The sequence below is a fragment of the Nicotiana sylvestris genome, chromosome 10, assembly GCF_000393655.2.
Source record: "Nicotiana sylvestris chromosome 10, ASM39365v2, whole genome shotgun sequence".
NCBI lineage: Eukaryota > Viridiplantae > Streptophyta > Magnoliopsida > Solanales > Solanaceae > Nicotiana > Nicotiana sylvestris.
Window position 1 is genome coordinate 131,475,624 of NC_091066.1, and position 14,288 is coordinate 131,489,911.

General features: G+C 39.5%; 1 protein-coding gene across 1 annotated transcript; it reads right to left on the reverse strand.

The window, feature by feature from the left end:
• Nucleotides 1–8,547: 8,547 nt before the first annotated feature.
• LOC104225402 (uncharacterized) lies at nt 8,548–14,202 on the reverse strand. The gene is made up of 2 exons (XM_009777181.2): nt 14,039–14,202; nt 8,548–9,079 (listed from the first exon to the last, which is right to left on the reverse strand). The coding sequence occupies exons 1-2, from the start codon at nt 14,200–14,202 to the stop codon at nt 8,548–8,550; spliced, it is 696 nt and encodes a 231-aa protein (XP_009775483.2).
• Nucleotides 14,203–14,288: the final 86 nt, after the last annotated feature.

Sequence of the window (14,288 nt, forward strand, 5' to 3'; positions counted from 1 at the left end):
GTTAAGAAACTAGGGTAGAATTTTGAGAAGGATTCTCAAAATTCCGAAGAAGGTTCAACAAGTTTCGTTACTTGCAAATGGCCGAAGGATCATCTACCAAACTGGGGCAGAATTTTGAGGAGGACCCTCAAAATTCTAACACGAGAAAGCTGCAATGTCTCTGAAATGTGTTACAGCCACTAGTTCATCTAAAATTACTTGATATTTCACTAAGTTTCTAAAATAACTCTATTTTATCAATAATTTCATATTTTTGAAATCTCTATTTCCGTAACAGTCAGGTATTACCCAGGGAAACTCAAACAAGGCCTCCAGAACAAAGCAGAGCAAGGCCAGGGGACGAAGGCACGAATCAACCTCCCCTTACGGAACTTACAATTTTTCTTTGAGCGCAGCCACATCTGACGTAGCAATAACATTCTCAATATATATACACGAAGCAAAATCACTATCAATCAGGCTACTGAACACCGAATATATCCCCAGTTAAGAAATATTCTACTCTTATTTGCTACTCATTCTTTGCATGGGACTAAGCCCTGTCCCGCATCTTGTATGAGGCTAAGCCTTGTCTCCATATTTTCATAAGGCTAAGCATTGTCTTCCATTTGCATGGGACTAAGCCCTGTCCCAAACCCTGCATGAGGCTAAGCCATGCCTCCATATTTGCATAAGGCTAGGCACTGCCTTCCATTTGCATGGGACTAAGCCTTATCCCGAACCCTGCATGAGGCTAAGCCCTGCCTCCATATTCGCATAAGGCTAAGCACTGGCTTCCATTTGCATGGGACTAAGCCATGTTCCACATCTTGCATGAGGCTAAGCGCTGCCTCCATATTTGCATAAAGCTAAGTCCTGCCTCCATATTTGCATAAGGCTAAGCACTGCCTTCCATTTTCATGGGACTAAGCCCTGTCCCGAACCTTGCATGAGGCTAAGCCCTGCCTCCATATTCGCATAAGGCTAAGCACTGCCTTCCATTTACATGGGACTAAGCCCTGCCCCGAACCTTGCATGAGGCTAAGCCCTACCTCCATATTAGCATAAGGCTAAGCACTACCTTCCATTTGCATGGGACTAAGCCCTGTCCCGAACCTTGCATGAGGCTAAGTCCTACCTCCATATTTGCATAAGGCTAAGCACTGCCTTCCATTTGTATGGGACTAGGCCCTGTCCTTAACCTTGCATGAGGTAAGCCCTGCCTCTAATTTTGCATGAGGCTAAGCACTGCCTTCTCACGGGACTAAGCATTGTCCCTCCTTGCATAAATGTTGCTCTATCCCGATACTATCTATTTGCTCTTCTAGCGGGCTAAGCTCTGCCCTCCATTTCACAAGACTAAGCCTTGTCTTGCTAACATAATGTTATTGCATCTCATGGGCTGAAATATTACCAATCTGTCCAAAGGCATCCTAGTCTAAAGGCATCATCCTCATAGCCGAAAGACACCATGCCATGGCTTGAGGATCTCTCAAATTTTCATATCATTATTTAAAGGCGTCATGATTCGGAGGCACCATTTTCATGACCCGAGAACATCATTTCATGGACTGCGAATCCCTCACTGAACAATTCATGGCCCAGGACATCATGGTCTAAGGACGTCATCCTCAGCCGTCCGAAGACAACTTTCATGGTACGAAGGGAATCTACAGCATGTTTAAATTTTTGCACAAATACATGTTTGTAGCATCTCTTTATCTGCAGGTGACCAGTAAGCAATCGCTATCACAGCAGTAGCAACCTTGCTCCAGTTCCTTCAATTATCTCAAACCTGACCTCTCACCATAACTGTTATTTCACCTATCCCGAAACATTGTGTCCGTTCTTGCGATGACTTCATCGGTATATATCGCCGATGAACCCAAAACTACACACGGCCCGATTCCTGTAAAACCAGGGATATGTAGGCATCTCAGAAGCCAGAGTGCAGCCTAAATCTTTTAAATTGTCTCATTCGGTCAAAATTGGCCATCATATCTTTACCCGACAACTCTTTCATCCTTTCCTGATGAAGAAGGGCAGCTGTTGATGCCCAATATTTTCCCAACATAGCTTTAAAATGCATATATTTCTTTAAAATCATGCGTTAGCATCAACTGGTATTTTTTCACAATTTTTACATCTTTAATTAATTTGCCTAGTATTTTATTTCTAATAAATAATTATAAAATTGCATCACGAATGATTTTAAAATATTTCTTGATTTAATATTACTATTTATGGTCCTATTAAGTCCAAATTATTTCATAAATAGCAAAACTGACACATTTTGGCTATAATTGCAATAACTTTACAATTATAGCCCATGCATACATTTTTGCATCATTTCAATCAAAATTAGCCCATTGTATTTTTAAATACTAAATAATTATTTTTAAAACATTTTCATGCAGGAAAAATGATTTTTTATAATTAGTAATTATTTTATAAATTATTGTTAACCAATTATTTGGGGTATTTGATAAACAACCTTTTTAATTTCAATTTTAGCCTAAATCTACGAGCCCAATAGACCCAGGCCCAATAACTTACCTGCCCGACCCAACCCTTTGGCTAATCCTAGCCGTTGATCATTTTTGATCAACAACCCAGGATCCCCTTACCTTAATTAAACCATATACCCCCTCTAACCCTAACCATTCTCACCCTTCCCCCGTCGTCACTCTTCTCTCCGTTTCTCAAACGCTCTCTAACTCTAACCCTAATTTCCCCCGCCATCACTCATCTATTGCCGTTCATGGTGGTTCTTCACCACCTCAGGCCTCTAATGGCATCTCTTATGCTTGGTACCTCCATCTCCAGGGTCCTTGAGGAGATTCTCGAGGAACCAGTGCTAGTCTGTTTACACCTCTGGGGTTTTCTCGCCTGTTTCAGGCCATTTGGCTCGATTTTTGAGTAAGAACTTCTTATTTTCATCTTAAATCCATGGATTCCTAAGTCTATGCTTGTCTCTGTTGCCTTTTTAAAAAACCCTAATTTTTATCCTTTGACCTTCTCAGATCTGAGATGAATCAAACCTATTTCACATGTCTTCACGAAAGTCTTATGGTTTTTCATATGTTTTTTTTTCTAAAACTAGGGTTTACTTAACTCACCTTCTCAAAGCTTTTCTGATTTTTGAGTGTTTAATCGTTGTTCCTAAGTGTTACTGATTGATTCGTGTTTAGATTGTTTGGACCCTATTTGATTTACGCTAAAGCCCTAAGTTTCTTATAGTTTGCTTTAACTCTGAGCTTGTTCGTATTACTTGTTACATTGTTTTATTTAATTTCTTGTAATATTTCACCCTAGTTCATCTTTATAGGGTTTCTGGTTCGACTGATTTCTGTGTGTTTATGAAATTGTATTTTAGCCTATTTGTCTATTTGTGGAAACCTATATTTTTCTCCCTTAAATCAGTACTGTTTTGAATTTTTGATTCACTGATTTGCTCTGTTAAAACCTATGTTCTGATTCTTGATTATTTCCTTTATTTGCGACCTTATTTAGTTTTCTTACCTTATTTGATTAACTGTGATATTTACTGATTCTTCACTAATTGTTTCCTTAATTAAACTCCTGTCTATTTACCCCTAATTGCTCACTTGATTTTCTTTCCATAAAAGTGTCTTGTCGTTTACAATTGGGTAATTACATTTAATTAAGGAAAGACTACACTGATTTGGCGTGTGAATTGATTTAGTGATATCCTTAATTGCTGAGTGATTGATCTCCTTTACCTTATTATTTCTGCTCTTAACTAGTATATATACTCTTCTCTATTCTCACTTCTGAGACACGAACATTAGTTCACCACTACACTTACACTCTAAAAGCTCTATGTTCCTCTCTGCTACTAGTGACATTCATTGGCCTAGCCAACTGAAAGCCAAGGCTAACCATCACACAAACTTTGCTCTACATTCTGTGTTCTTCTTCCTAACTGGTATGTCCCTGATTAATTTTTGAAATCTACACCTTATGTGCCCTAGTTCATCAATTGTGACTTCCATTCTTATTCTTGTTTACTGCTTTTCTTAACATGCCTAATCCTATTTTGTTCAATATGTGATAATTGCATGTCATAGCATGTCTCAATCTTGTTTGGTCGATATGTAATTCCATAATCCAAAAACCCCATATGCCCTTATAAAACACAAGAGCATGAGGACAAAACCATTTCTCCTAACATGTTTGCTTCTTTTTGAAGGTATAGAACCTAGTCACAGAACTTGGAGGCAACTGGTAGGAGTGGTATTAGCATCACAGATGTTCAACCTTCTCTAGTTGCACCAACTTCCTTGGGTAGGTCATACAGAATGCCTACATGCCCAACAAATCCAAATGCAACAGGCCATCATGTCTTCAGGACCACCTGAAGTTAACAATGGCTTACAGCAATTTCGGGCACCATCCTCCTACAATTGTGTTCTAAAATATTTGGCACACAGAAATAACCTCAGCAGTCCACACAAGAACCTGCCATCAGGTGCCAAGGAAAGTACAACAGCAGCAGTTATAGAAAATGTAGAATTTCATGCAAATTTAGGAGGTAGTCCCATGTACATAGCCAATCAATTCAACATCTCTGACACCACAATACAATATGGTTACATCCTGACAATTCATCTCAGAACATACAAGAACCTAAGAGTAATTGCCAAGCAACATTTCAAGATGCCATCATCACCTAGAAACCACCCCCACATCATACCAAACTACAGCTACTGCCCACACTCTAAATCCAGAATTCACAAGAACCTGGATACAGAGTACATCTCTTAGAATAAGGAGCCCCAAGGCTCATTTATTGCTAACAGTTTTGTTCCTTTTTGCATATACAGTGAATAGATTTGGCCAATTGATGTCTTTTCAGTGTGTGGTATTAACATCTAAGATGCTCATTCCACTGAAAATACATTAATTCACCAGAGTCTATCACATATTCCCCACACACATATTGCAGCCACCCAATCTTTGGGCATACTCTACAATTACAACACTTCACCTGATGGCCCATAAGCAGGCAACCCCCCCCCAGTTCAGTCTTCCTGCATCAGTTTCAACCATAGCAGGCCAACACATATGTAGTCCATCAGCAATAAACAATCCTTCAGGAAACCCTCCACCCTCGTGATTCAGAGCAACAACTACATCTCCAATAACATGCCATCCAAACAGTTGCAAAGCAGGAAATACCTAGGGATTCAGACCTATCCCCCATGCCTAATAACTACACCAGTTCCCAACAATAACAACTCATCCTTGGCAATAATCAGAAGACAACTGATCATTAAAGGATTGCTTGTACAAATGAAGCAAACCAATGCTCACTCCCTTCTGTCAACAATAAGAATCAGCAAATCTCCAGTTCAAGTCATGGGACCTTTTTGATAGATATCTTCAACTTAGCTTTCTTTGTACTCAATGTCAAAACAAGGCTAAAGATAATCCCTCACAATACTACATGTTTTTTGTCATATTCCCTAGGGAACTTCTACACTTCCACTAGATGTAGAATTGAATGTAAATGGATGATGAACTTCCAACTCACTATTTTGGTAGATTTAGGATCATTTGTGCCTTGTTGTATAGTTGACCTAGGTTATTTCAGCTTGTTTTTGTAAATCTAGTTACCTATCATTTGTGGATAGGTAATTGGAACATCATTATAGGTCTAACCCTTCATATTGTACAGGATCCATCTGGTTGTCATGTTTGGACAATCAGATATCCTTTTACCCTTTTGTTGGAGGTTAGGTTTATGTCCCCCTCCATTATTGTACTTTATGTTATATATATAAAAATTAACCCTAGGCACAGTGCCTAGTGGATTCGGAAAAAAAATTAGCATGTCTAAACTACATTGCCTGTTTACTGTTTCACCTAGCATGTCTGAACCTTGTTCTGTTCAATCTGTGATTTGTATGTCTAATCTATAATGACCTGTCTACTACTTTATCTAGGATGCCTCAACCTGTTTTGTTCTATATGTGATTATCATGTCTAAACTATGAGTGCTTGTGAGGTGTTTGCCTAGTCTATTCAGTTAAGTCCTTGCCTACTTTGCTTTACTGATGAGATTATGCTAGGTCATCTAGTCTCTCAAGGCAACTCTAGTTGTGTGTTTCGTCATGTCCAGGGTTTATGTATTTTCAACATGTCTTTACTATAATCTTTGCTCCATGTATCAATCACCTACCCTTGTAACTAACTTATTAATTCTACAAACTCTTAAGAATTCTGTGCATCTCGTTGCTTATGTGCTCCACTATATACTGAGGTGTATTCTATGTGTCCCCAACCCCTCTCTCCTTATGTGAAATCTGTTTGCCAAGTGTTTCTGAATCTGGTTGTTTTGTGATTTGTGTTCTGATTTCAAAAGTGTTTTCATACTTTTCTCAAACTGTTTTACCACCAAACTAGATCTTATTTTCACAAAACCTTTTCACTCCTAAGAGTACTCTTTATACAGTTTTACCAAAACCTTTTCAAAACTATGTCAATCACTCTCACTTTACTCTTAAGTCAATAGGTTTTGCCCCTCCAGTGTGTGTACTGCCTTGGGATCCTTTTGAGATTCCTTTGAACTCTAGAACACTAGGGCTGGCCATTCCATACTGCACATACTCAATCCTTATTGATAAGTTTGGGTGTGAGCACTTCTCTGGATCCTTGAGGTCCTTAGAGAACTCTGACACACCTGGACATGAATTTGGCTATGGAATCCTTGGTATTTGAGACTACTGAAGGCCTGGCATTCTCAGGTTTGCTTTGGGCCTGCTTCAGGCTCCCTATAGCTTAGTTTACATTTCATTTATGTAAATTATTCAATCATTGGTCTGTAATAATTATTTAAACAAGTATTGGGATAACTAGTGAAAGAGAAGGTAGCTGTATGGTACTGTGGGGTAATGCTGGGTAGAAATCATGTTTTAGGCTTTACATTATGCAAGTCTGCACTAGAAATCATGTTCTAGGACTGGTGTGTCTATTTGAATTCAAACCATATTAAACTTGCGCACTAGACATCCTATTCTTAGGGTATTCATGTTTATAGATTCAACATACTACATGTCATATATTGCTATTCCATCTTTGATTTTGCATAAGTACTTTCACTTAGAGATCCTGCTATTAGGTTAATAATCCTGCCTTAATAAAAATAGTCATCTCCTGTATGCATTAGATACCATGTTTTCTAGGAACTCTATTTGCATCTATTTGAATCATGTATATTCCGATCACTGTCTACAAAAGGTTTAAACAACTTCCCCATACATAGACATCATGTCTCTAAACACAAATTGACATAAAGCACCTATTATAACCTGTATTACCTAGATCAGCATGCTCATAGGTTGAACAATCTCAAACAGTTCCTGTAATTGTTATTATGTATAGTCCCCGCGCCTAGGCAAGCCTTAGGTGATTAACGACCTTATATAAAACTAGAAACCGCATTTCAATTGTGTAAAAACTGCTTAAGTCTTACAAATTTAAAATCAGTAGGCAAACTAATTTGGACCCTACTATTGAGTTTTGAAATATCGTTGCAAGATCTGTGTGTTAATATTCACCTAGATATCATGTCCTAGGATTCTTTCTAGAAATTACCTGAATCTGTGTTTTAGATGTGCTGTTTATTTGCCTATATACCTGCGGAGGTAAACATGAGCATTTTAACTGCTTTTTCCATATTTGCTTGTCCTACATGTTATTTGTTTGATCGCCTAGATTTTTGCCTTTTAAATACCTTAGGTTTTTCTAGAACTACCCAAATTTAGAGGTCCTAAGCTCCTCCAGGACCACAAGGAAGGGACAGGTAGCAGCACGCTTAGAGGTGGTTAATCAAACTCGCTTATATAACCATCAAGGGGAGGGTGATGGGTAGTAAAAGGATATGATGACCTTCGCGCTAATGTCACGTGTAGCCTCTCTAGTTGAGGAAGATTACCGGGCATTGCACAGATTGATCATGTAGGCTAATCAACTTAGGACTTCCCTTTCCCAATTTCTATATGTGTTTAAATTATCTAAATTTCCTTTTTCTTTACATATATGCGTGTTTAAGCTGTCCAAACCTCTTTTACCTTCATTATCTAAATTTCCTTGATCATATATGTATTTAAACTGTGAATACTACCTTTATTTGCAAATATTTAAGACTGTTTACTTGTTAAAATGACTAATTCACATAGTTTAAGTTCGGCGGGGACCCACCGTTATGGATTGCGGGGGGTGCCTAACACCTTCCCCTCAAGGTTATTTCGAGCCCTTACCCTAATCTCTGATAATGCAAACTAGTTACACGAGTTAATTGCTCTAGGTGCCCTAATTCACCTTAACCCGTTTGGTGGTGACTCTTCAAATTCAAATACCTAATTCCCAAAAGGAAACAAGTTGTTCCCCCATGAATGTCGAAACCCGGACTCCGCGAGGAAAAAGGGGGCGCGACACTCCACAACTTCCTATCGTGGGTCATATCCTCGGCAAGCTAAAGCAATGACATGTCCTGCCTAATTACCTCTCCCCAATACTTCTTAGGCCTACTCCTTCCCTTCTTCAGACCCACCTTGGCAACCTCTCACACCTCCTCACCGAACCATCTATGTCTCTTCTCTTCATATGTCCGAACCATCTCAGCCTCGATTCCCACAACTTGTCCTCTACATATGCCACTCCTACCTTGTCCCTAATAACTTCATTCCTAATCTTGTCTTTCCTGATATGCCCACACATCCATCTCAACATCCTCATTTCACCTACTTTTATCTTCTGGACATGGGACTTCTTGACGAGCCAACACTCAGCTTCATACAACATAGTCGGTCTAACCACCACTCTATAGAACTTGCCCTTAAGTCTAGGTGGCATATTCTTATCACACAAAACCCCCGAGGCGAGCCTCCATCTCATCCACCCCACTCCAATAGGATGAGTAACATCCTTGTCAATCTCCCAGTTGCCTTGAATAATAGACCCCAGATACTTAAAACTATCTCTTTTAGGGATGACTTGAGTACCAATCTTCACTTCCACTTCTTCTTCATGCATCTTATCACTGGACTTGCACTCCAAGTACTCAGTTTTTGACCTACTCAATTTGAAACCTTTAGACTCCAGCGTTTGTCTTCAAACTTCCAACTTAGCATTAATTCCGCCCCGTGTCTCATCAACCAGATCTATATCATCAGCAAATAACATACACCGTGGCGCCTCTCCTTGTATGTGTTGCGTCAGCACATTTAACATTAAAGCAAACAAAAATGGTCTAAGAGTCGATCCCTGATGCAATCCCAACTCCACTAAGAAATGATCCCTATTGAAAGGCTTTTACTGTTAATCAGTAATAGCAAATCTAACTCACTTTTATAACAAGGGTAGATATGTACCCATCCATTAACCGAGTACAAATGTGAACCTGATAGGTTATATGTCTTTCCCGATTATGTTTTAATTATCTAACAAACTTATTGTTACGAACCAGATAAGGAACCTGTTACACATCCTCAAGTACTTAAAATGAACAAGTCTCCAGTCGGGGATGCGGTTAAACTCTTTAGAGTCAAAGGAACAATAGAGGGAACAAATAGCTACCAGTTCCCATAGTGACTGTACAAGTCAACTCCCCACAGCTATAAAGTTGTTGCCTGCATATGCAAAAGTGCAAAAACATTGCAGTAGTCAACTCTATGGGGAATGCCCTTTACCTAACTTGCTTGCATCATTCAAGTGATGTCACAAATGAATTATTAACATCAAGCAAAGGTAAAACAAAACACTTGCACATTCAAGAATCAATCAAGCATTTTCTCAAGTGATCAATCAATTTGGCAAGTGATTCTCAAGGGCATCAAGAACAAAGAACAACATAACAACAGATCAGTTCCTTGTATCGAGTTATTACATGTCCTTAGTTGTGTTGCACCTTTGTTAAAGTACTTTACTTGTAATTCCTACTTAGCTTAGTTAGAAGCATTGTGCAGGAAACCTTTGTAAATCATAAACCTTTGTATTTGTGTCTTGACTAGCGTTAGTCGAGTTGTAAACCTTTGTAATTGAGTTATTACAAACTGGCTTGTAATAGGGTTGTTACAAGTTAGTGAGGGATTGAGCGGTTAATTCCTAGGTTACAATAGGTTGTAATCTAAAGTTTGCTCAGTAGTGAAGTTGAAATCCTACAAGGGTAGGTCGTGGTTTTTAATCCCGTGAGTTGGGAGTTTTTCACGTAAAACTCCATTGTGTCATTTACTTACTGCAGTGTGCGTGTGTTCTGTGGGAACTAATAGAGAACCTGGTTCTCTTTATAGTTGGGTGGACCCTTAGCTTCTATCAATTGGTATCAAAGCAGGTTCTTTCTATCAGGCTAACACCTAGAAAGGATCCTCTTGGTTGCTCTGACAAACTTCGAAGAAGGTCAATCTACCAACAAACCACCAAGATTCAATGGCCAATACTATGGATGGTGGAAGAAAAGGATGTACGACTTTATCATGGCTGAAGACTCAAAGCTATGGGATATTAATCGCTGCCAACTCCACACTACTAAAAAGTAGGAAGAGAGGGTCGCAATAACTTTTACCCGATATGAGGGTCGGGATCGATTTCCACATGGAGCTAGGAATGGAGTCGAGTATCTATCTAGACTAGAGTTGTGTAATTGTTCCAAATGTCACTTCCATACATTTTTGGGTTTTTGATTATAAACTACTATTATCAAACTATTAATTGAAACTAGATCATGCTATGAGATAGTTGCTAAGTTGTATCTAATGGGAAGAAGGGCACTAGGGCCGTGACATTACCTAAGTGGCTAATTGACGGGTATATGTTACTAAGGTTTGATTGACATAATTGGGGCTTATGATATAACCGTTGCACAATTTTACCCACTCTCACACCTCTCGGCAGAGAGAGTGATTTTGCCCAATTGACTCTCTCGAGACCAAATAGGTAGGCAAATTAGCTCAAGCAACTAGGGTTCAAGTTGGGTAATTACTCTCTCGAGGTTTAACCCTTTAATTGGGACTATCAATTCTCTTGAGTCCATCTCAATTCCTTGTTGGGTCAATTTTGGAGACTTAGGCTCTCTTTCTCAAGAAGAGCCAAGTCAACTTAGCAGAAACCAGTGTTTGCAACCACCAATTCATAGATTAAACCATAAAATTGACCCAAATAACAAACACCCATAGTCAATCTAACAATAGATGGCAACACCCATCAATTACCCACACTAGGGTTGAGCCACAACCCTAGCTAATGGGTTTAGCTACTCATGCTTGAAGGAGAAAATAGAGAAATAGATGAAGAACAAGGCATATTAATTAAAATCTAAATTAAAATACAAGAATATATCGTTAATTTGAAACTAAGATGCCAAAATGGCTACAGATGAGGTTCCCATGAGCGCAACTCAGTTCTAGATATATCAGATGACCTAAAAATGGTAAAATGTTCTATTTATACCAGGTTGGAAAAACTGGACAAAAATACCCTTGTGGGTTCAGCGCGGCCGCATAAAATGGACTGCGGCCGCGCTAGGCTCTTGGACTTCAATTCTGAGCTCTCTGAACTTGGGTTCTGCAGACCGCGGCCGCAGAGGCAGCTGGCGCGGTCCGCACGATCATGACGCGGACCGCATGGCTTGAACTTTGGCATTTTCCATCTCTCTGAATCTATCTTCCACGGACCTCACAAAAAGGTAGTGCAGCCGCGGAACCTTCACCGCGGACCGCGCAATGCGTACTGCGGCCGCGTTGCTTGAAGCCTGGTTTTGCCATCTCTTTGAATCACTTAGTGCGGCCGCATTTGACTTTGTGCGGTCCGCAGTATGCTTGTTTGTCCTCGGTTTACTTTGTCTTTGATTCTTGACCAGGTTTCACTCCTTTTGAGCCGATCTTTGACATTTCGTCAATTTATCAATTAAACCTGCAATCAAGCACAACTTATGAGCCTTTTGGGACTATTTTGTAACAATTTATAATCAAAGCATAGGAAAGAAGGAGCATGAAACTTGTTAAAATCCCTACTTATCAACTCCCCCAAACTTAAGCCTTTGCTTGTCCTCAAGCAAACAAAATAAGACCCACCCCTTAAGGGAAAATCCAAGTATTTCCAATAATCGTAAAGTAACCTCAACAAGCATCAATTGGGACTAACGATTGCCCTCAATACAAATGAATCATTAACAACATTTAAACTTTGAAAAACTATGGATCAAGTGTGACACAAGAGCATCAAGAGTTGACTCATTACATCAAAGAACTCTCTCAATTACTTTGGTCATTGTGGAACCCAAACTCACATATCTTCAACTCTCCCTAAGCAAACCTCATCTTTTAGAATATTAGCACACAAACCGAGGTTAATGAGAATTCACACATCTCTCTCAAGGAAAGGCCACAAGTCTGGCTCTAAGTACCATATGCTTGCCCCTCATGTAAGTATCCACTAATGTAAGCGTCATTCAACTCAAGATCATATAGGGCTTTTGAGGAGTCAATGTGAAGGCTTTTGGTTCAGGGTAGGAAAAGTTTTTGGTCTAACTGGGTTCTATCTTCCCTTAAGCACTTCTTTTGGTTCATTTGGCACAATTCTCTTGACTCTTTGAGTATCTCACTTCTTTTTAAGGGGTTAGAGAGACATAATGTCACTCTTTCTTATGCACTTCAAAGCGTTTCTCCTTTTTCAACTTTTTCCACACCTTTTTCTCTTTTGTTTTTCTTGAATCCCTTTTTATTCTTTTTCACATTGGGCTTTCTTTTTGTCTTCTTTTCTTTTTCATTGCCTTCTCTTTTTTTATACTTTTTACCACTTTGTTCCCTTTCTCGTCTCTTCCCCCAAACTTAACTTTTTCCATTGCTCAAGGAAAGATCAGGTGCCAAGAGAGGGTATATTTTAGAACGGGAATAGGCTTATAGTATTGGTTCTTGAAAGAAAAAGGTTTAAGGCTCAAAAGGGTTTAACTAGGGATTATATCATTGGTGGGCTATGTAATTGTTTAACTATCATTTGAATCAAAGAGAGCTTATAATCACTTCTCAAGCCAAATTTCACTCATGATTTCGCCTTAACAGACATTCAGGGCAAGTTCTAGACCATTGGCTTAGGACTTGGACTCACAATTCGATTTCTCACCACACAAACTCAAGGATTGCTAAAGACATAGAGTCGGGGGCCCACAACAACCTTAGACACGATTGAGCACACAATAGTCCTAAAAGACCACATGATGATTGTTTGGTCAACACAAGAGTCTCAAGGTCACGACTTTCATCATCCTAAATACAACAACTTATTTTTGATCATGGGATCAAAGGCAAATGTGTTAGGCCCAAGTGAAGCTTTGCTTGAGGTACCCTTAACTACAAGCTACCAAAAATAAAAACAAAAACAAACTCAACCCCTTAAGAACCATTGGAAAAGCCACCCGGTTCACACAATACTACACCATTGGAAGAACCGTGGCATTAAGAAACCAAAGGCTTATTGAAAGCGCCAAAAACGAAACAAAAAGCTACGAGCTTATCTAAGAAGCTAAAAACGAAATTTCTTTACAAAAAAAAAAAATAGAATGAATATGTATAATAGGGGATTTGAATCTACAACGGGGGATGAATATATAAAATAATGTAACTTTATATACAGACCAAAGGAAAGATAAAAAAATGCGATAAAAGTAGCTAATTGTAAGGTTATATACAGACCAATAGAAAATCAAAAAGACATAAAATGTAACAATATATACAGTCATCCAAAAATGTAGGGCGCACCCCCTCAAATAAAAGCTGGCATTGTCCCCAATGCCAACTAAACAAATAAGCACCAAAAAAGTATAAAGGAAGAATATGAGGACTCCCTAAGCCATGTCCGTCTGCATAGGATGATCAGTGGTCCCCAGGACCTCTGTATGCGCGGGAACCTCAGACTGGTTCCCGGTCTCTTGCTGCTCAGCTGCTGGGACTGGGGCCTGGACCTGGATGGGCTAAATATCAGGAACATCCTGTGGCTGACTGGAGGAAGCCTCCGGTGGTTCCGCCAACTGGATGATCACCTCATCTGCACTAGGGAGCTTCCTCTTCTTCTTTGGAAGCCTCTGTGTCTACTCCTGCGTGGCTCTACTGCTGGTACAGCTTCTGGAGCTGGATCCTCAAATAGCAAGTCTAAAGGCGGCTGGTATGCCTTCAGTTTGTCCACATCCTCTCTAAGCTCCTTCATAGACTCCTTGGAAGCTCATGTTTTGCGCAGCTTCTTGTGCTCCCTGGCAAGCTCCTTCAACGCCTTGCCATGTGAATCCACTGCCT

What these genes read in the sequence shown, in the direction of transcription:
- LOC104225402 (XM_009777181.2), bottom strand. Translation starts at nt 14,202, where the DNA reads ATGAAGGAGCTTAGAGAGGATGTGGACAAACTGAAGGCATACCAGCCG. An exon ending in AGCTCCCTAGTGCAGATGAG is followed by an intron (nt 9,080 to 14,038) that starts GTGATCATCCAG and finishes CAAATTGAGTAG; the next exon opens with GTCAAAAACTGAGTACTTGG.